The sequence below is a fragment of the Anomaloglossus baeobatrachus genome, chromosome 12 (assembly GCF_048569485.1).
Source record: "Anomaloglossus baeobatrachus isolate aAnoBae1 chromosome 12, aAnoBae1.hap1, whole genome shotgun sequence".
NCBI classification, from domain to species: Eukaryota; Metazoa; Chordata; class Amphibia; order Anura; family Aromobatidae; genus Anomaloglossus; species Anomaloglossus baeobatrachus.
The window spans coordinates 36,851,213-36,874,944 of NC_134364.1; the positions used below are offsets into that span (position 1 = coordinate 36,851,213).

The 23,732-nt window shown below is 44.6% G+C and overlaps 1 protein-coding gene across 3 annotated transcripts in view; it reads right to left on the reverse strand.

Annotated features, from left to right (window-relative positions):
• Positions 1-23,732, reverse strand: part of SMOC1 (SPARC related modular calcium binding 1) — a 335,418-nt gene that overhangs the window by 73,473 nt on the left and 238,213 nt on the right. For 2 of the 3 annotated variants that reach the window (XM_075329899.1, XM_075329898.1), the window contains exon 6: positions 896-985. In XM_075329899.1, coding sequence (XP_075186014.1) covers positions 896-985 — 90 coding nt within the window. The remainder of the gene's footprint in view (positions 1-895; positions 986-23,732) is intronic. The other variant, XM_075329900.1, reaches the window with a different exon arrangement.

Below are 23,732 nucleotides of genomic sequence, written 5' to 3' on the forward strand. Positions count from 1 at the left end.
TGGTGAGGTTATTGCGCAGGCGCGAGATTATGGGCGGGTACTTGGATGACGCTGGTGATGACATTCACAGCGCCGTCCATAATCTCGCGCCTGCACAATAACCTCACCAGCGCTTGCAATTTGCACAATGCTTAGTCCCGCGATAGTGCCACTGGGCATGCGCGAGAACTCAGGAGCACTGCATTACATGACGGCGGTGGCATCATGTATGTAAATGAACGATGGGGACGGCGAAGAGCGGCAGGAGGGGGAATAACGGACGAAAAACAGCCCGCCCCTGTGACCATAAACCATCATTAGCATACCAAAAGGTAAGATTTTATAAAGTGTTTATTTAGGTCTGAAAGGGGGGTCAGTAGCAAGATGAACCTTTCTAGCATGCAGCCCAGGAGCTGCAGAGGGGGATTCTTTTAGTTTAATTGCAAAAATTCTGGTGACAGGTTCCCTTTAAACACTGAACCAATTTAGAAACCAGTGATTCTTCGAGGCTAGGGACACACGGTGCACAGCAGTGCTTTGATGGTTTGCATTTTATTCCATTACATATGGCCTGCATTGTATGTGACAAAATATAACCTGACCAGGAGGGAGGTGATTTCCTGAGTCCAAAAATGAACCTGCCCATGTGCTGAGAACAGGAAATTGCTGACCTGTAGGTCATTGTCACTTTTGGAAACCATCAAGTGGTGAAGAAAATGAAACAAGAAACAGGTGTTCATCGCAAATCCATGGAAGACGGCAGTTCGAAAGCTGCAAGGCTTGGACTTAACCTGTACTATGTGTATTATGGACGGAGATGTGAAGGTTATTTTGATCTGTTGCGTGCTTGCTAATTGGAAAATAGGCTAATCATTATCATAAGGGCAACATTAATTTATAAAAAATGGTCTCTCACCGTCTCCTTCGAAGATCGGTCTTGTCTCCATGGTAGGTGTAGGTTTGGATCCATCATCTGAATTTAGGGTAAGAAAGAAACGAAAAGAAACTACCATTATTGAGGTAAATGCTATCTACTCTGCAGAACTGTTGAATGGTTTTGGGTTTGCACGTGGCCCGGCCACGTTAACACACAAAAAGAACACACAAACAACAAAATGCTAAATCTATGTATGAAAATGTTATTCAACAAAAGATTCTTTCTCCATAATCTTTAGTCCGAGGGGCTACTTGTCCTTAGCACACATGGTCCACCAACTAAGTCAGACTGAAAAGGTCACCTTTAGCTATTCCCATGCCTCCACTTGAATTCGGATTGTTAATCACTCTGCTGTGTGCCGAATATCCTTTAGCTGCTGTTCTGTTTCCTCTATTATACAAAACTGAAACTTTTTTTGCACTTTCTGACCCTTTTTTGCTTTGCTTACTCTAGTGATCCTGAATTTTTACTCCTCCGACCTCTCTTCTCTTCTTGCATTGCTTTCCAGGATTGCCAACCACCTTACCTGCTGCCTGACCGCTACATCTGATTTCTTTGAGATTGTTCTGTTGACATTCGGTCGGGAACACAATCTATCTAGCTGCTGAATTGTATTGCTGATCTCGTTGACTGCCATCTGTCAAGGACTTCTGTCCTCACCCTCACCTCTCATCCGATGCTTGGCATACAATTTATCCATATTCATTGGTGTCCAACCTTAACAGATTGTTCAGTCAAGGCAAGGTATACAGCAAATATTTTTTCTTTTTTCCTGAATACAGCAGCAAAGAGAAAATTTGCCCACTGGCAGCAATTAGGATAGTCTTTACCATAACTTCGGTTGCCATTTATAGAGTAGGGATGTTTGTGGCACATATTGCACCACGGCTGAAGTGGTCCATTTATACCAGGCTAAAATCCTTTAAGTAATCACAAAGGCTGTGTCTTCCAATAAACTCATTGTAGCTAGTGCCAGCTCATAGCCTCTCACCCATTTTACAGGAAGACTTGATACATACAACCACTATCCCACCCAACAAGACACTCTCTAACAATATGGTCCCATGTGGCAATGTCACAGGGTGTCAGAGGATAGCAGACGATCAGGGCTCCTAAACTGGACCTGAGGCTTGGAGGGCCCTAGCTGTCCTGATCCCAGAGATATGTCTGATGGTGACGATGTCTGGACTGCTTTACTACCCCTGCTTCTGACCAGGCCTGATCTAGTACCTCCTTGCTCCTGTCACAGACTTTCCTGTGTTGCGGAGCTTTGTGACATTTTCTGGGTCAGAGTCTCACTTTGTCTTGTGGGACTCTGCTGATTAAATGAATTCCCTTTCCTTTGGGGAGGAGAGGGTTAATGCCAGGTTTCTTTCCAGCAGCTCCTGACTCCTGGTCAGGTCTTTCCAGTTTGGCCCACACCCAGGTTCTATACATCCACCAGAGGGTGCCAGTTATTTCCTATCATTTGGAAGCTGAGCCAGGAGGAGGAAGGAGCTATTTAACTCCCTCTCTGTTGTGCTTTGGGCTGCAACATAGGTGTGTCTGTTTATTGTGTGATAGTTTCCCAGTAGTCTGCTTTCTTCCCCCTTTTATGTGGTTTCCCCTCATGCACTTTTAGTGGCTCCTTTGTGTGTGGTTGCCGTGTGTGCGAGTGGTAGTTGTTTTTGTTGTTACCCCAGTTAGTCCTTATTTGTTGGTGGAGGTAGACTTCTGTTCTTGCCCATTCCCCCCGGGTGGTGGGTTGTGAAGGGGGTTCAAAATATCAGGGAAAAGGACAGGATATAGGGCCTAGGTTGGAGTCTAGGACCTCCCTAACAATAAGGGTACCTCCAGGTGTTAGAGTGAGCTTAGGGGCCCCGGCTTTAGGGCCAGTATAACCTTTCCTGGGTTCACCAACGTACACCCATGACACCTTCCTACCCCAGGGGAGGGGGGACTGCGACAGGAGCATGTAAACACAAACAGTAATAGACAAACAGGGGAAACCAAAACTCTATCTAACAGCACACTCACACAGAGGTTTAAGACAATAAGGACATAGGAGGAAAACAAGAGCAAGGAGGAAATAACCATACAGGAGGAATTCCACTGCACACCAAGCAACACGCAGGAGATCACCAGACTGGAAAACGACAGCACATGGATTGGTGTAGCAGAAAGCTATAGTCTGCAAAGGAAGACGAATTCCTCCATCTTAAAAAGGTGGAGAGTATCTGTAATAGGTCTCCCGCAACATGTGATCAAAAAGGTAGCAAGAAGATTAGCAGAACTTCACTACTCCTATTTCGATCACTAATAAGAACACAGCTGATAAACGCCCGAGCCTGCCTGTGCAACTCAGAAGCACCAGAGAAGGTATAGTGAGGAGTGTCAGAGTCTGTGGTCTGAACAGCGTCTGATACCACCATAACACTCGGCGAGTCTAGAGCAAAACACCGTGTGACAGGCAGAGACACTGGATTATTTCTGCTAAACATATCCAAACCAAAATGGCCAAGGAAACACTCTGGCCCTGTGTCCAACTTGGCCAATGAATATTCGGAAAATAAAGTGGTAAGTTTTGGAAGCAAAGTATAGTATGATATCATACTGCAAAAACCCTAGTACATGCCCTTATTATCTCCCATCTGGATTATTGCAACCTCCTGCTCTGTGGCCTCCCTTCTAACAGTCTCGCACCCCTATAATCTATTCTAAATTATGCTGCCCGGCTAATCCACCTGTCTCCCCGCTACTCCCCGACCTCTCCTCTCTGCCAATCCCTTCACTGGCTTCCCATTGCCCAACGACTCCAGTTCAAAACCCTAACCATGACCTACAAAGCCATCCACAACCTGTCTCCTCCCTACATTTCTGACCTAGTCTACCGGTACTTACCTGCACGTAAACTTCGATCCTCACAAGATCTCCTTCTCTACTCCCCTCTCATCTCCTCTTCCCACCATCGCATCGAAGATTTCTCCCGTGCCTCCCCCATACTCTGGAATGCTCTGCCAGAACACATCAGACTCTCGCCTACCTTGACAAGCTTCAGAAGGAACCTGAAGACCCACCTCTTCAGACAAGCCTACAATCTGCCGTAACCCTCAGTCTGATACAGCGCCGCACAATCAGCTCTACCCTAACCTACTGTATCCTCACCTATCCCTTGTAGACTGTGAGCCCTCGCGGGCAGGGACCGCTATCCTCCTGTACCTGTCTGTGTCTTGTATTGTTTATGATTATTGTACTTGTCCCTATTATGTATACCCCTTTCACATGTAAAGCGCCATGGAATTGATGGCGCTATAATAATAAATAATAATAATATCAGCTCTATCACAGAACATTGAGTAGTGATGGGCGAATGGTAACTATTTATGTTTGGATAATGCTTACCAAATACTATTCCACTATTCGTCACAACAAGAAAAATGCTCAGGTTCTCCATTGACTTCGTGCCGAACACCGGAATAATACTTAGGGATTGGTTACGCATAAACTGAACACGAATAGTTCGTATTCGCCCATCACTAATCACGAGTTCTCCCCAGGGGAGCTGAAAAATGGATATTGCTCTTCAGCATCTGCTTTTCCAATATACTGTATGATTAAAGAAAGCCGGAGGGAAAGATCTGAACCTTTCTTATAATGATGATTTGATTAAACATATATACCAATATAATAGATTACATCCATACTACTAAAAATACTAGACTTTGAGGCTGAGCCAAATTGCTGAATACCTGAAGTTGGCATTTGAATTACAAAAAACAGATTAGGACATTGATGGGCCTAGGATACACTAAAGTTTCTAGCCCCGGAAGATTTCAATTGCGTAGTTTTAATATTTAAAACTTATGTGATGGGTGAAATGACTCAGATTGACATACGAACATCAAACATCAATGACGACATCTGCTCCATCATTCAGTCCTCCTTACTGGGAAACACATATACACATACCGCAATGTATGATTTCCATGGACTCTCACAATATAACACAACTTGGCTTTCACATGGTTTAATGCCAAAGTAATTTAAACAAGTTGTCCTGTGAAATCCCGAATCTCGGAAATCTAATAAATTCTTATGTAGGAAGATATCATCCCCCATGCATCCTAAAATGGCTGCAATTGGTGGTTGCCTTCTTTTGTTAATATTTTAGGTTAAAGTAGATTAGTTTAACTATGGCTGCTTTCACACTTGCGTTGAACAGCATCCGTTGCATTGCGTTGTGTGACGGATGCAACGAATGCGTTGCATATAGTGGCACAACGGATGCTACGGATCGTACAAAATAACGCAATCCGTTATAGGTTTTTTTCCTTGACTTTACACATCTGGGCATGCGCAGTTGTGTAAAGACGGATGCGTTAACGGAATCCGTCAAATGACGTATTCCAACAGAATCCGCCACCATAGGCGTCCATTATAAAAACAACGGACGCCAACGGATTCCTGCAGGTTGCATTTTTTTGACACTACACCAAGCGCAGAAAAACGCTACATGCAGCGTTCCATCCGCCCGGAGGTTACTGACTGTCAGCGACAAAACAACTGATGCGCCGTGGGGCAGATGCAATGCAAGACCATCCGTTGCTATCCATAGCTAATAGAAGTCTATGAGGAATAAAATGGTTTCCTGCAACGGTTACCGTAATTCCTCAAGGCGGCGGATAGCAACGGAAGCCGTCCAACGCAAATGTGAAAGTAGCCTATATTGGTTAAAATTTTAAACTCCACAAAGTGTGAACATAACCTTTTGCAGTGTGTTTTTTTTTGTTTTCTGCCCTTTTGGATGTAATGCTGCATTCAAAATGCTAATTCTGCAGCATTTTTGGCGCATGTTTGGGGTGCAGGGTGCATGTAGAGTTTTATTCACCAAAAACGGCACACAAAATGCCACAAAAACATTAGGGTTTTTTTGCAGTATTTTTTTTATTCACTTTCTCTTTGCTTTCTATGGATGGAAAAACGCTGCAAAAATGTGGAAAGAATTGACATGCTGCAGATTTTAAAAAAAACGCTGCATTTCTAATAGTCAGGAAAATAAAAACAAGCGTGTGCATGAGATTTCTGAAATCTGAGCTTTTGCTGGTGCTATAAAAAGCAGCTTTTAACTTGCATTAAAAAACGCAGCAAAAAAAAAATGCTGCATACGTTGATAGGCTATGTGCGCACGTTGCGTACAGTCACTGCAGACATTTCTGTAGCGATCTGAACAGCACACGTGCGCTTCAAATCGCTGCAGAAAATGTCCGTAGAAAAAAAAAAAAAGCCGATTCCATGCGCTCTGACTGCAGCTCCTGCCATAGACAGAGCAGGGGCTGCCGGCAAAGCGCACGGAAGAAGTGACATGTCACCTCTTAGAACGCGCGCTTCAGGCAGCAGCCGAAGCGCTGCGCTCTAAGACGCCACGTGCGCACGGCCCCTGCACAATCTCCATAGACTGTGCAGGGGACGCAGGACGCATGCAGTTACGCTGCGCTACAAAGCGCAGCGTAACTGCATGAATTACGCACACGTGCGCACATAGCCTTAGCCTTAAAGGTGTTATCCACTCTAGGACAATGTCTTCTGGTTCCATGTTTCCCCCAGGTAAAATAATAAAGACTATACTTGAAACATGCAACAGATGGCATGCGGCGCTTCCAATATATCCCGCCTTGATAAGGTCAATTTTGATATGTATTTTTTTTTTTTTCATTAAAATATTCTATGTGTATATATTAAAACAATGCATTTCGGCACTATTTTATAGATAGAGTTGAGCGGATCGGCTATAATCCGGAGAGAGAGAGAGAGAGAGAGAGGAGAGGGCGAGAAAAAAAAAAAACCACGGATCCGGATTGTGCACCCCGAATCCCTGGGTAGTGGTCGGACTCGGATCGGAACCTCGAACCGTGCGGATCCGAATTTCTTAGATCCGGGTCCGCTCACACTATTCATAGAGCCTTTTTCAGGTTCAAAACATATAAAAAAATGAATAATGTGCACCTCAGTGCTCTATCAAAGTCCTTTTAGAGCACATTATTCATTTTTTTATGTTTTTCAACCTGAAGAAGGCTTTATGAATAGAGCCGAAACGCGTTTTTATTATATAGACATGTATTTTTTATTAAAATAATCTATCAAAACCGACCTTATCAAGGCTGGATATATTGGAAGCGCCGCATGCAATCTATTGCATCTTTCTAGACTCCGTCTGTGGTATCTCCAACAGGGGATTATTCACAGCACATTGATTGGGCAGCAGACCAGAACAGCAGCAATAAGGATTTATTTTACATGAGCCTTATGTGCTCACTATAGGCGAGTGCAATAATTAAGTATATTGCCAATATAAGTTTAAAGGTTTACTACACTCGGAAAAAAGGCTGCACCTTGTCTTTTCCTTCTTTCCCTACAGGGGGATATGTTGAATCATTAAAGACAATACTTTCCTCCCGTACCAGTGCCGTTCCTCATGTTGGGTTGTGACGTCATGCAAGCCCCGAGTCCAATCACCGCCGGCTTCCTTCTCCTCGCCCTCAGACAAAGCGAGAAAACAACAGGAAGTGAGGACAGCTGCAGCATTCACTTCCTGTTAATTAACTCTTTAGTCCGAAGGCGGGGAGAAGGAAGCTGGTGCGGATTGGATGAAAAGCTCATGTGATGTCGCAGCCTCACATAAGCCCTGGCACCGTGAGCCCCTACACCACTGGAACAACGCTGGTACGGGAGGAGAGTATAGTCTATTACCTGGGGGAAACCTGTAGAATCAGAAGGGGTTTTCCTAGTTGTGGACAACCCCTTTAGCAACCCCACATAAGATAAAAGTAGGCCAATATAGCTGATCATAAACAATCATCAGCCGGTTTGCTGAGACAAATGATTGTCCACTTTAACCTATAGCCAACCAAAATGATTAATATATACAGTATTATCATTGCTCAACACAATGATTAGGTATGTTGAATTTTTTGAACTGGCGATAAACATTGGTTGCATCATCGTACCCCCAACCCCCTCCCAAAAAAAAAATCCGCTACTTCCCTGTGAGTGCACTTCTTTACACATGTTTGAATCAGTACACAGATTGCTGTAATTAGAGGACATTATTAACTAGGATGTTGCTTTTACTGGCACAATTCCCTGTTAGGATAAAATATTAGTTCTTTTATCTTTCTCTTTCAGGAAGGAAGTAAAGGACTGGAACAATTGAAGACTTAAGATACCGTCACACACTAAACAACTTAGGGGTACTTCACACACAGCGAGATCGCTACTGAGATCGCTGCTGAGTCACGTTTTTTGTGACCTCATTAGCGATCTCGCTGTGTGTGACACTGAGCACAGATCTGGCCCCTGCTGTGAGATCGCTGCTCGTTACACACAGCCCTGGTTCGTTTTTTTATTGTTGCTCTCCCGCTGATAAGCACACATCGCTGTGTGTGACAGCGAGAGAGCAACAATCCTGAATGTGCAGGGAGCAGGAGCCGGCGTCTGACAGCCTGCGGTAAGCTGTAACCAAGGTAAACATCGGGTAACCAAGGTGGTTACCCGATATTTACCTTCGTTACCAGCCTCCGCAGCTCTCACGCTGCCAGTGCCGGCTCCTGCTCCCTGCACACGCTAAGTTAAGCGGTGTGAGCTGGTAACTAAGGTAAACATCGGGTAACCATACCCGGTTTACCTTAGTTACCAGTGTCCGGAGCTTCCAGACGCCGGCTCCGTGCAAGCGCAGCGTCGCTTGCACGTCGCTGCCGGCTGGGGGCTGGTCACTGGTCGCTGGTGAGATCTGCCTGTTTGACAGCTCACCAGCGACCATGTAGCGATGCAGCAGCAATCCTGACCAGGTCAGATCGCTGGTCGGATCGCTGCTGCATCGCTAAAGTGTGAAGGTACCTTTACCAGCGATCCCAACAACGATACAACCTGATAGGGATTGCTGGTAAGTTGCTAGGAGGTTGCTGGTGAGAGGTCACACAGTCAGACGCTCCAGCGATCCCACCAGCAACCTGACCTGGCAGGGATCGCTGGAGCATCGCTACACGGGTTACTGGTGAGCTCACCAGCAACCAGTGACCAGCCCCCAGCCAGCAGCGACGCACTGAAGCGATGCTGCGCTTGGTAACTAAGGTAAATATCGGGTAACCAACCTGATATTTACCTTGGTTACCAGCGCACGCAGCTACACGTGCAGAGAGCAGGGAGCAGCGCACACTGCTTAGCGCTGGCTCCCTGCAATCCTAGTTACAGCACACATGGGGTTAATTACCCGATGTGTACTCTGCTACACGTGCAAGGTGCAGGAGCCGGCACTGACAGTGAGAGCGGCGGAGGCTGGTAACGAAGGTAAATATCGGGTAACCAAGGACAGGGCTTCTTGGTTACCCGATGTTTACCGTGGTTACCAGTGTCCGCAGAAGCCGGCTCCTGCTGCCTGCACATTTAAGTCCCCTTTACACACTGAGACTTTCTAGCGATCATGCTGCACAGCGGGAAACAAAGGACCAAAGAATGGTCCTGAACGATTTGTAGCGATCAGCAACTTCACAGCAGGGGCCAGGTCGCTGATGTGTTTCACACACTGCAATGTCGCTGGGGAGGTCGCTATTACGTCACAAAACCGGTGACGTTACAGCGATGTCGTTTGCGATGTTGCAGTGTGTAAAGCCACCTTTAAGGCCACTTTACACGCAGAGATAAATCTTTGGCAGATCTGTGGTTGCAGTGAAATCATGGACATATTGTTCCATTTGTACACAGCCACAAACCTGCCACTGATTGTCCACAATTTCACTGCAACCACAGATCTGCCGCAGATTTATCTCTGTGTGTAAAGCGGCCTTTACATAATTTAATTCTCTTTCCCTGGCCCATATGACATGAAAGTGTTACTCACCTGTCCTGGCTCATAAGCAGGGTCTTGTTTCCTTCTCTTAGGGCAGGCAACCTTGTGGTAACTACCCCTTATCTTGTATAAAAGTATAAATTTTATTCAAAACACATAATTGACAAAAGTGCAGGTTAAAAATCAATCTATTAGTGCATACTATAAGGCTGGGGAGGGTCCTTGGGCACCTTCCCTATCCTCACCCTTCCTTCCAGTGGAGGTCGGCACCCTAGTATAATACGCCGTGGTGCCCCCACTCAACCGTTGACTGATCCTAGGTGGCCCTTTACTATACTCTGTATCGTGCTGCTAGCCTTAATGAGGGGCCTTACAAAAAAGTATAGTGTCTCACACTCATACCACTCATTATGCAAATATATTGGTATCAGTTAAGCCAATAATATCCCCTTGTTGTATTTTTAATTTTGTTCTGCATCTGGGGTATAATACTGCTCAAGGGTAACCATAGGGTACAATCATTTTCTTATGCCCATATTCATCAAAAACAGCTTAGTAGCCCGTCCTTCACCGCTCATGGCGGTTTTTCTGCCCAACGCATTTCCCCTCCAGGACTTTCAATCAAAAGGAGGTTCCTCAGGGGCTGTTCATATACTTGGGATCATTTATATGGTAGAATTATATTCAAAGTATCAGGGGGTTAAATCCATCCTTCAATAAGGAGTCCTCAATTATTATCAGTAGGCATTTAGTGGCAAATTGTCAAATATCTGCCTGTCACGCAGTAATGGAATGATGCCTGCTTGTTGTGTCCACCCACAGGGTATAGTCATTCCTCCAATGTGGAGATCATAGTCATGGTCAGAGTTGCTGTGTGTCAAATGAGGGCTTCTGCCTATGTGGCTGTGGATGGTGAGCACAGGTGAGCACATCCAAAGTCCTGGAGGGGAAACGCGTTGGGCAGAAAAACCGCCATGAGCGGTGAAGGACGGGCTACTAAGCTGTTTTTGATGAATATGGGCATAAGAAAATGATTGTACCCTATGGTTACCCTTGAGCAGTATTATACCCCAGATGCAGAACAAAATTAAAAATACAACAAGGGGATATTATTGGCTTAACTGATACCAATATATTTGCATAATGAGTGGTATGAGTGTGAGACACTATACTTTTTTGTAAGGCCCCTCATTAAGGCTAGCAGCACGATACAGAGTATAGTAAAGGGCCACCTAGGATCAGTCAACGGTTGAGTGGGGGCACCACGGCGTATTATATTAGGGTGCCGACCTCCACTGGAAGGAAGGGAGAGGATAGGGAAGGTGCCCAAGGACCCTCCCCAGCCTTATAGTATGCACTAATAGATTGATTTTTAACCTGCACTTTTGTCAATTATGTGTTTTGAATAAAATTTATACTTTTATACAAGATAAGGGGTAGTTACTTTGGTTGAAATAGTTGATTCTACCCCTATCGGGAAGAGAAAAAAATCTTTCTGAGGGTTGTAACCTTGTGGTAACCCAGCTAACACCTTTGACATCACCAAAGGTCTTTGAAGGCCGGCTCAGGCAGCCCTGTGCTGCCTGAGTATTCAGAAACCATAGCGTTCAGCTACAAGAGTTAGCATCATTTTTCACTTCTCAATTGGTTTAAAATGTACTAGGTACATCAAATTTCCAAAAATTAGACACACAATTAATTTGTTCATCTTTTCTGGACTCCTGTAACTCTCAGTGTACAGAATATCTCTTTAACCTCATAACGACGGCCGTACGACTTAAAGCGGCGGCAAAACAGGGTACTTATTCTGTTCCGCCGCTTTAAAGCGGCGGCCCGAAAAAACCCTGTAGCGCCCCCCAGCGACCGAAAATCTCGAGGGTTTCAGCTACCGGGGGTAGCTGAGACCCCCCAGATTATGAATCGGGGTGTTTTTTTTGGACCCCGATCATGTGATCGGCGGTATACACTGTATACCGACGAACACATGAAAAAAAAAGAAATGGCCGGTAAAACTGATTTCTTTTTCATCTGACATGATCAAACATGTCAGATGAGAAAGAAATCTAACCCCCTAGTGCCCCCAAAGCCCCCGGTACCGGAGAGTCCCCCCACCCCCACCCCTACCCCCACCGGACATCCAAAATGGCGCCGAAGCGCACAGAAAACTGCCGCCGGCGCCGGCTCTGCAGTCATTTCCCTCCGATCTGAAATGATCAAACATTTCAGATCGGAGGGAAATGTCCTCCCCCTGACCCCTCCTCCGGTCCACCGGAGCCCTCTGGTCACCGGAGCCCCCTCCGGTTCTCCAGAGCCACCACCCCCCTCCCCCCTCCGGAGCGTGGAAGATGGCGGCGCACAGCGCGCGGCCGCCTTCATTCTGCTCTTTCTGCCGCATGTGACACGTCACATGCGGCAGAAAGGTGTCCCCAGGTCCCACTAGGTCACCCCCCGTCACCCCCCCCCCCAAGCCCCCGGTTATACGTTACCTGTCTGCCGCTCCGGGCCCGCGATCGCCGCCTCCTTCTTCAATGCTGGCGGCGCATGCGCAGACAGCGGCTGTCAGCTGGATCCCTGCAAGCAGGGATCCTGCTGACGTCGCAACTGCACAGGCTACTCCACTGTGGACCGGGGGAGGGTGAGTGCAGTGATCTGCAGCCACACTCCTCACATGGAGAGGCTGCTGTTCCAGAAAATGGGGGGTACGTTCTGTGAGCGTGCCCCTCATATTCTGGAATGAGGTTACTGCAGGTCACTCTGCCCTAGGTTGGACCGGGGCAGTGTGAGTGCAGTATTCTCAGATTACTGCACCCACACTGCTCATGGAGAGCTTGCTCTTCCAGAAAATGGGGGATACGTTCCCTGAACGTGCCCCCCATATTCTAGAAGATCCAGAGACGGCGTGGGACCTCCAAAATGGATTACAGCGACCGGAATTTCTTTATTTTCAATAAATTGGTAAAAGAGGAATGTTTCGGGGAGTGTTTTTTCAAATAAATTTTTTTTTTGTCTTTTTTTTTTCTATTACTGACTGGGTTAGTGATGTCGGGTATCTGTTCAGATGCCGTGACATCACTAACCCCAGGGCTTGATGCCAGGTGACATTACAGCTGGTATCAACCCCATATATTACCCCGTCTGCCACCGCACCAGGGCGCGGGATGAGCTGGGGCGAAGCGCCAGGATTGGCGCATCTAATGGATGCGCCACTTCTGGGGCGGCTGCGGCCTGCTATTTTTAGGCTGGGAAGAGTCCAATAACCATGGCTCTTCCCACCCTGAGAATACCAGACCCCAGCTATCCGCTTCACCTTGGCTGGTGATCTAATTTGGGGGGGACCCCACGTTTTGTTTTTTTTTTAAAAAACGCCTGGGGAGCCCTCCAAATTGATCACCAGCCAAGGTGAAGCTGTCAGCTGTGGTTTGCAGGCTACAGCTGTCTGCTTTACCCTAGCTGGCTATCAAAAATAGGGGGGACCCCACGTCGTTTATTTTAATTATTATTTTTTTGGGGGGCTAAATACAAGGCTAGGCACCCTTTAGTGCCACATGAAAGGCACTAAAGGGCGCCAGCTTAGAATATGCAGGGGAATGGGACGTTATATTTGTTTGACATCTATCCATTCATCCATTGTAGCATTTTAGGCTGTGTGCCCACAATCGGGGTTTGCAGCGTTTTGGGCGTAGAGTGTTTTCCCTGCGTCCATAACGCTGCGTTGTGCAGTAGAAGCACAGTGGAAGGATTTTTAGAAATCCCATGCCCACTGTGCTTCTTTTCTCCGCAGCATACACTGACCTGTGGCGCAGCTTCCCGAGCCTCAGCATGTCAATTTATGCTGCGGAGACAAGAGTGTTCTCTGCAGGTAGCATAGAGCTCCACAGCGGCCTGAACCCAAATCGTGGGCATGGGCAGCTGCGTTCTCCCGTGGACAACACTCACATCTCTGCAGGAAGGCTGACACTGTGTACTAGACGCCGTGTCGCTGGATCATGGCCACATAGCCTAAAAGTGAGACATTTGTTGCTACAGCAACATTTTTGTGAAGTACCTGTGGATTCAAAATGCTTACTATACTCCTGAATAAAATCCAGTTTCCAAAATGGAGTCACTTGTGGGGGGTTTCTGCTGTATAGGTACCCAAGGGGCCCTGCTAATGTGACATGGTGCGCGCAATTTATTTCAACTTTTCCAGAATTCAAATGGTGCTCCCTCCATTCCAAGCCCTCCCATTTATCCAAACAGAGGTTTTTGGCCACATGTGGGGTATCCCTGTGCTCATAAGACATTGGATAACAACCTGTGGGGTCCACGGTTTGTTGTTGTCTCTTGAAAAAGTGAGAAATTTGATGCTAAAGCAACAGTTTTGTGAAAAAAATGAAAATTTTCAATATGGCAACCTAAGCTTATCAAATTCTGTGAAGTACTCGTGGATTCAAACTGCTCACTATACACCTTGATAAAAGCCTTGAGGTGTCTTGTTTCCAGAATGAAGTCACTTGTGGGGGACCGCCACTGTTTAGGCACCTCAGGGGCTCTCCAAATGCAACCTGGCGTCCGCTATTGATTCCAGCCAATTTTGCAGTCAAATGGCACTCCTTCCCTTCCGAGCCCTGCCATGCGCCCAAACAGTTGATTTCCACCACATATAAGGTATCGCCAAACTCAGGAGAAATTGCACAATAAATGTTATGCTGAATTTTTTCCTTTTACTCTTGTAAAAAAAAAAATACCTGGTTGAAATAACAATTTTGTGGTAAAATTTTATTTTTTTTTTTTCATGGCTCAACGTTATAAAATTCTGTGAAGCACCTGGGGGTTCAGGGTACTCACCAAACATCTAGATAAATTCCTTGAGGGGCCTAGTTTCCAAAATGGGGTCACTTGTGCGGGGTTTCTGCTGTTTAGGTACCTTAGGGGACCTCCAAATGTGACATGGTGCCCGCAATCTTTTTCAGCCAAATTTCCTTTCTAAAATTCAAATATTGCTCCTTTCGTTCCAAGCCCTCCCATTTGTCCAAACAAAGGTTTCAGACCACATGTGAGGTATCACCGCGCTCATAAAAAAGTGGTTAACAAACCTTGAGGTCAAATTTTTGGAATTACCTCTTGAAAAAGTGAGAAAATTGATGCTAAAGCAACATTTTTGAGAAAATTATTAAAATTTTCAATATGACAACGTAACGTTAACAAAATCTGTGAAGTACCTGTGGATCTAAAATGCTCACTATACCCCTAGATAGAAGCCTTGAGGGGTCTAGTTTCCAAAATGGTGTCACTTGTGAGGGATTTCTTCTGTTTAGGTACCTTAGCGGACATGTAAATGCAACATGGTGCCCGCAATCTATTTCAGCCAAATTTGCTTTCCAAAATTCAAATATTGCTCCTTCTGTTCCGAGCCCTCCCATTTGTCCAAACAGAGGTTTCTGACCACATGTGGGGTATCGGCGCGCTCATAAGAAAGTGGGGAACAAGTTTTGAGGTCCATTTTGTTGTGTTATTTCTTCTAAAAGTGAATAAATTTGGGTTAGAGCAACATTTTTAGGTAAAATTTAATTTTTGCTTTTTTTCATTCCACATTGCTTTTGTTCATGTGAAGCACCTGAAGGGTTAATAAACTTCTTGAATGTGGTTTTGAGTACTTTGGGGGGTGCAGTTTTTAGAATGGTGTCACTTTTGGGTATTTTCTGTCATCTAGGCCTATTGAAGTCACTTCAAATGTGATGTGGTCCCTAAAAAACTGGTTTTGTAAATTTTGATGTAAAAATGAGAAATTGCTGATAAACTTTGAACCCCTCTAACTTCCTAACAAAAAAAAATTTTGTTTCCAAAATTGTGCTGATGTAAAGTAGATAAGTGGGAAATGTTATTTATTAACTATTTTGTGTCACAGAAATCTCTGGTTTAACGGTATAAAAATTCAAAAGTTGAAAATTGCTAAATTTTCAAAATTTTTGCCAATATTCAATTTTTTTCATAAATAAACACAAAAAATATTGTCCTAAATTTGGTACTAACATGAAGTCCAATATGTGACGAAAAAACAATCTCAGAATCACCGGGATCCGTTGAAGCGTTCCAGAGTTATAACCTCATGAAGTGACACTGGTCAGAATTGCAAAATTTGGTCTGGTCATTAAGGTGAAAATTAGCTCCGTCACTAAAGGGTTAATTAATCTAATGAATAGCACAGATAGAGGTTTTTAACTGGATCAATAGTGTTTATACCTTTTTAGGCAACTGGAAAACAACTGCAAAGAATATGAGTGCACAGAAGAGGCCAATTTTAGAACTTATACAGTATATCAGCAATCCTTTACTAGAGGTGATGCCTCATATTACAGCTATTAACAAGTTGCACATTAACCAACGGATCTCATATACTCTAACCTTATTTGCGTAGTCCAGTGTAAAAAATAAAAATAAACATATTTGTGTACATCGATAAATCCAGTCACCTCTACTGCCATGGTGGATGCACATGACCACCTTCTGAACAATGAATGACAAATGATCAAATGAACCATTCATTAGTTAACACAATGAGGTGCAACAAGCCAAATGGTAAACTGGATGGCGCCTCCCAAAATTGATGAGAAAGTCTTGGTCTAAATCTAAAGCCTTCTCTCCCCCCTAAATGTTTTTTATAGCTGGTGGACAAATGATCGTTTCGGGAGAGGTGTAGTATGCAAACGGTAAAGAATATGGGGCTAAAAATTTGCAATTGAACCTAGTTTGTGACACTTCAGTGGGTGTCTGACCCTCCTATGATATTTAGCACGGCCTTTCAGAGATTTTGAGACATTATTCCCTCCCTCTCCTAATAGATTTATATGCAGTGATGTACATATGACTCTTGGGGCCACTTGGCATAATTGACCCCCCCCCCCTCCTTCTCCAATAAAATATTTGGTGGCGTAGTCAGGATCAGAGAGCATAAGTGCACCGAAGTGTATGCCTCCCAACTTTTTAAGACAGTCAATGGAACATACATTGTGGAACTTAGAGTAGTTTTGCTCCAATTGAAGCCCCTTAATATTCTCACCCATTACGATACCACTTTCATGGCCCCTATAAAGTATGATGCCGAAAAAACTCCCCCCACACACCTAATATGATACCCCCACAGTGAAGTCCTACATAGTACTACCTATATGCACGGGATGATGATGCTCAATTCCCGCAGCAAAGTACGTTGTACCCAATGTGTCCTTAACTCCCCCAAAAATATGATATCCACATAGTGCCTCCAAATAGTATAATGCCTCTGCAGCCCCACAACACGTTGATTCCTGTACAGTGCTCCCCACACAGTATGAAGTCCCCCCTACACATTATGATGTCCTCAGAGATCTTCACCCACACATCATAATGCCCCCCTACTCCACAAAATATAATGCCCCCACAGTGCCCTCACACAGTATGATGTCCCCCTAGTTTCCCTGCACACATTGAGACCCCCTTCAGTATGATGCCTCTTTTTCCTCCACAGTATTATGCTCCCACATTCCCCCACATTGTATAATGTCTCCACAGTTTCCTCACACACTGAGACCCCCACAGTGACTCCTACCACAGTATGATGCCTTGCATAGTATGATCCCCACACACAATATGATGACTCCTGCACACCGCAGAACACAATGTGATGCCGCCAGCTCTGCTACATTACTGAAGACACAGGGAGCGGACATAGAACATGACCACCCGCTGTCGGTTTCATGCAGAGACCGAGCCACAACAATGAGGGGTGATGTCACTCAGTTTATTTGCAGTCACAGCTGGAGATACCCATGGTCCTCTACCTGTGACTGCAGGTAACCTGACCTCAGGTAACCTCATTAACCTCAGTGAGGTCACGGAGTTCACAGACCTGCATCTCCCAGGAGAAAACCACTTTTTTCTTTTTTTTGCAAACAGATGCAGATTTGGTGCTGAAATTTTTACACCATGTTCCTGCACACCCAATTCACACTTCCTGGCAGAAAATCAAATCAATATCGCATGCGGTTTTGAAGTGATTTTTTTGCCAGGAGGTGCAGGAATATGATGTAAAAAATTTAGCACCAAATCTGCATCTCTTGGCAAAAAGATGCACGCTGTTTCAGTGCGATTTTCTGGCAGGATGTTCAAAATTGGTGCTGAAATGTGGGTCAGATATTTCGTCAAACCTGGGAGGTTTGGGGGTCAATAAAGGGGAGAAAGGGTGAGTTTTTTTGTCTTGTATTTCAAATAAAGGATTTTTTAGTGTTTGTGTTTATCTCTTTTCACTTACAGATTAGAATTAATAATCTAGGGTTTAGTGGCAGCTGTGAGCTGTCATTAACCCCTTATTACTCTGATTGCCACCGCACCAGGGCAAACAGCATGAGCTGGGTAAAGTTCTGGGATTGTTACATCTAATGGATACGACAATTATGGGAGGCTTCAGGCTGCTATTTTTAGGCTGGGGGGGGCAATAACTATGGGTCTCCCCAACCTGAGCATACCAGCTCCCAGCTGCTGGCTTTATCATGGCTCGGTATCAAAATTGCGGGGGGGAGCGCATGACGTTTTTAAAAATTGTTTTGATACACAGCCAAGATGTCTTGCACGGTAGAGAGTGTCTGATTGCAACCATTCAGAGACACAGGGACTGCTGGTGGGTGGAATAAGCAGTGAATATGTATGAGGTTAATGAGCGGTACTGGAAGTAGCACTGCAGTCGTGCGGGACACTCGGTAAGTATAATGTGCTTACTCTAATCCCCGTATCCTTTCTACCACCATTTTAAAGAGCCAGATTCTGGTCCCCATAGACGTGTCCGACCAGACATCCAGGATTAATTCCGAGCCAGAACCAGCGTTTATTTTTTAAAACCCGGTTGGACACCGATCCCGTGTATCTGCGAGTCTGCCCATCACTAATTATTATCAGATTGGTGGAGATCCGACACTCGGCATCTTTTTGATCAGCGGCTGGAATCTACATACGGCTCCTGGATTTAAACAAATCCGGAACAGCACAGCTCCATACTCTGTATAGTGGCCGGTTCTGTTGCGCAGTTCTATTGAAGTGAATGGGAGCTGAGCAGCCGTACTGAATAATGACCGCTACACAGTGTACAGAGATGGGCATTTCTAGGTTCACACACTGTGTACAACCGGCTGCAGCTGATTGTTGGGAGTGCTGAATGTTGGGTAACCACTGATCTGATATTGATGACCTAGATCCTGGAAAATCCCATTAAATGTATAGTGTTTTTTAGATCTACTTCTATTTTAACTCTTTTTTTTTTTTTTAGTAGAACACATGCTAAAAAAATTACGATATGACAAAGGTAATCAATGATCGTAATAAAGCTGTGTGATTAGTTAGTTGATGATTTCCCTGTGTTTGGATACGTTATATGGGTTTCCGTGTAACTGTGGAACATTTTTGAGGACAAAATAAAAAGTGTGAGAAAAGCCAAATATAAAGTTGTCAAATAACTAAAAATGAGGAAAAAAAGAAAATCACAATTTCTTTAACACTGTTTTTTACAGCTTCTTTGTTGTTGTATGGCTTTCCGAGACATCAAAGGTTGCCCGCTCTACAGATGTGAAATTAGCATGCAATAAGGATGGAGTAGGGAACAATTCCCTGGGCTTTGTAGACCTCGCAAGTGTATTTCCTTTTTTTTTTTTATTTTAAACACAGAGTGCAGGTGCATGTTGGGGAGAAAGGAGACCAATTCTAAGGATTGTGAGTGCAATGCACTGACTGTGCTTAATTGTGACAGCAATTCTTCTTTTCCCCTCTTCTGAGTAAAAGCCGGGCGAGGGAGACAGCGGGAAGCCCTCTCGACCCCTAATGGCACTGTTGAAAGCCTCTTATGTTTGCCTTTTTGATTCTTGATTGACAAATTCACTGTGTGGCTCAGGAAAATGCAACCATAAGGACAATATTCATTGGCTCTGACCATTCTTGCATGGGACTTTAGGAGAAACACAAGTGCACAAGCTTTCTGAAGTCAACCAGTGAGAAAGAAGACTCGGAGAACACTATAGAGGAGGTGATTGTATGGAGTGTACAATATGTGTATTCTGATGGGACACAAAGAACGTTCTCACCCAGGTCCTTCAATAGCACCACGTCAAGAGCACACACAATTCATACTATCACTCTCCCAGCAAACGTTGTGGATGATAAATTATTATTGCATCTTTTATAAGAACCAATAAATACAATAACAAGTCATTCACATTTCCAAATAGTTGATCAAGAATATTGATCTTATCCAAATTTATGCTGTGGTTACATATGTATGTAAGTAATTTAATCAAAATAGGTCTACAAAATTGCAAGGTGACAACTAAAGCAACCTCCATATCCCATTCCAGAAAGCTAAGGTATAGTTTCACAGTTTTTTAAGGTTGAAGGGAGACTCTAAGGCGGGCTTTGCACACTACGACATCGCAGGTGCGATGTCGGTGGGGTCAAATTGAAAGTGACGCACATCCGGCATCGCATGCGACATCGTAGTGTGTAAAGCCTGGATGATACGATTAACGAGCGCAAAATCGTCGTAATCGTATCATCGGTGCAGCGTCGGCGTAATCCATAATTACGCTGACGCGACGGTCCGATGTTGTTCCTCGCTCCTGCGGCAGCACACATCGCTGTGTGTGAAGTCGCAGGAGCGAGGAACATCTACCGGCGTCACCGCGGCTTCCGTAGGATATGCGGAACGAAGGAGGTGGGCGGGATGTTTACATCCTGCTCATCTCCGCCCCTCCGCCGCTATTGGCCGCCTGCCGTGTGACGTCGCTATGACGCCGCACGATCCGCCCCCTTAGAAAGGAGGCGGGTCGCCGGCCAGAGCGACGGTCGCAGGACAGGTGAGTGCATGTGAAGCTGTTGTAGCGATGATGTTCGCTACGCCAGCTATCACACGATATCATACCTGCGACAGGGGCGGGGACTATCGCGTGCGACATCGCAGCATCGGCTTGCGATGTCGCAACGTGCAAAGCCGCCCTAAGTCCATCTAGTTCAACCCGTAGCCTAACATGTTGATCCAGAGGAAGGCAAAAAAAACCCAATGTGGCAAATAAGCTCCAATGGGGAAAAAAATTCCTTCCTGACTCCACATCCGGCAATCAGACTAGTTCCCTGGATCAACACCCCGTCATAAAATCTAATATACATAACTGGTAATATTACATTTTTCAAGAAAAGCATCCAGGCTCTGCTTAAATGTTATACCACAAACAGTAGAAAAAAAGTAGAAAAAGGATTCCAATAGTATACCAAACCAAGAAAAAAATCCCTATTTAAAATATCAAGTCTTTATTTAGTCAACTTACTAAAAAACTGTCAATGCAGTCACATATAATAGCCACAAAACACAGGTGGATGAAAGGTGAAAGGGACCAGTGCGCCAACCGTATCGATATCAAATGATGTTTTAGAGATAATAGTTAGGCAGGGGTAGGGGTAACCTAATGCTGACCCTATGATTTTCCCCTACCTACCAGCGGAGTGTTAAACACCCTAACTTACTCGGTGCCCCCGCTCCTCGGCGGCTGTTCCTTACTGACCCTCCACTCCACATATACTACCACCATCACCATACACCGTATATATGTATATTGTGCAGGTCATATACTTGTCTGGTAGCTGCTCTCTACAGTCAGTAAAAATTCTTTAAATATACCAACTACAGAAGTGTAAGAGAAAAATATCTCATACTTGTGCCAATGCACATATATTCAAAATTGCAGCACCACAATGACTGTACATTCCGTTATAAAATATAAATTGTACTTATCCCATCACAAACAGGTCCCATCTCATCTCAAACAGGTCCCATCTCATCTCAACGCGTTTCTCCCCCAGAGTGTCTGAGGGTTCATCAGGAGATGTTCAAATATTCAGGAGATGTTCAAATGTTAAATCCTCGTGCCGGTCACACAGTGGAGATCCGGATAGTATCGTGACTAATAGCGTCACTTCGGACCACATAATCAGGGTCCTATCTCATTGGTGGTGTCAAGGATAATGCCACTGGCATTATCCTTGACACCACCAATGAGATAGGACCCTGATTGTGTGGTCCGAAGTGACGCTATTAGTCACAATACTATCCGGATACTATACTAGTCACTATACTACCCGGATCTCCACTGTGTGACCGGCACGAGGATTTAACATTTGAACATCTCCTGAATATTTGAACATCTCCTGATGAACCCCCAGACACTCTGGGGGAGAAACGCGTTGAGATGAGATGGGACCTGTTTGTGATGGGATAAGTACAATTTATATTTTATAACGGAATGTACAGTCATTGTGGTGCTGCAATTTTGAATATATGTGCATTGGCACAAGTATGAGATATTTTTCTCTTACACTTCTGTAGTTGGTATATTTAAAGAATTTTTACTGACTGTAGAGAGCAGCTACCAGACAAGTATATGACCTGCACAATATACATATACACGGTGTATGGTGATGGTGGTAGTATATGTGGAGTGGAGGGTCAGTAAGGGACAGCCGTCGAGGAGCGGGGGCACCGAGTAAGTTAGGGTGTTTAACACTCCGCTGGTAGGTAGGGGAAAATCATAGGGTCAGCATTAGGTTACCCCTACCCCTGCCTAACTATTATCTCTAAAACATCATTTGATATCGATACGGTTGGCGCACTGGTCCCTTTCACCTTTCATCCACCTGTGTTTTGTGGCTATTATATGTGACTGCATTGACAGTTTTTTAGTAAGTTGACTAAATAAAGACTTGATATTTTAAATAGGGATTTTTTTCTTGGTCTGCTTAAATGTTAGTAGTGAATCACTCATTACAACATCATGCGGCAGAGAGTTCCATAGTCTCACTGCTCGTACAGTAAAGAATCCTCGTCTGTGATTATGATTAAACCTTCTTTCCTCAAGACGTAGCGGATGCCCCCATGTTCCAGTCGCAGTCCTAGGTGTAAAAAGATCTTTGGAAAGGTCTCTGTACTGTCCCCTCATATATTTATACATTGTGATTAGATCCCCCCTAAGCCTTTGTTTTTCCAAACTAACTAACCCCAAGTTTAATAACCTGTCTTGGTGTTGCAGCCCACCCATTCCTCTAATAATCTTGGTCGCTCATCTATCTACCTGTAAGATTATGCTATTTATAACCTTCTATACTTTTGCTATCAAGAAAAGCATCCATTCCTCTCTTAAATTCATTCAGTGAGTGGCCATCACCACTTCCTCAGGAAGAGAGTTCCAGAGCCTCACTGCTCTTACCGTGAAGAACCCTCTTCTATGCTGATGTAGGAATTTTCTTTCCTCCAATCGAAGAGAATGCCCCCTTGTTCTTGTCATAGTCCTTGGTAAAAACAGATCATGGGAGAGATCTCTATATGGCCCTCTGATATATTTGTACATATTTATTAGGTCTCCCCTAAGTCTTCTCTTTTCTAGAGTAAATAGACCTAATTTTGATAACCTTTCCGTGTATTGTAATGCACCCACTTCATTTATTATTTTAGTAGCCCGCCTCTGAACCCTTTCAAGTTCAGTAATGTCTCTCTTGAGCACCGGCGCCCAAAATTGCACACAATACTCCAAGTGTGGTCTGACGAGTGATTTGTACAGAGGGAGAATGATGTTTTCATCTCGTGCCCCCCAGACCTCTTCTAATGCATCCCATCACCCTATTTGCTTTGGTGGCTGCTGCCTGACACTGGGCACTCCAATTTAGATTCTTATTCACTAAGATGCCAAGTCTTTTTCCATGTCTGATTTCCCCAGCAGTTTTACATTTAGTAAGTAATCGTAGCATCTGTTTCTCCTTCCCACGTGCATAACCTTACACTTATCTGTGTTAAACCTCATTTGCCATTTTTCAGCCCAATTCTCCAATTTACTCAAATCCATCTGTAGTTACAAAATGTCCTCCTTTGTGTTAACTACCTTACATAGTTTTGTATCATCTGCAAATACTGATATTTTACTCTGTAAACCATCCACCAGATCATTAATAAAT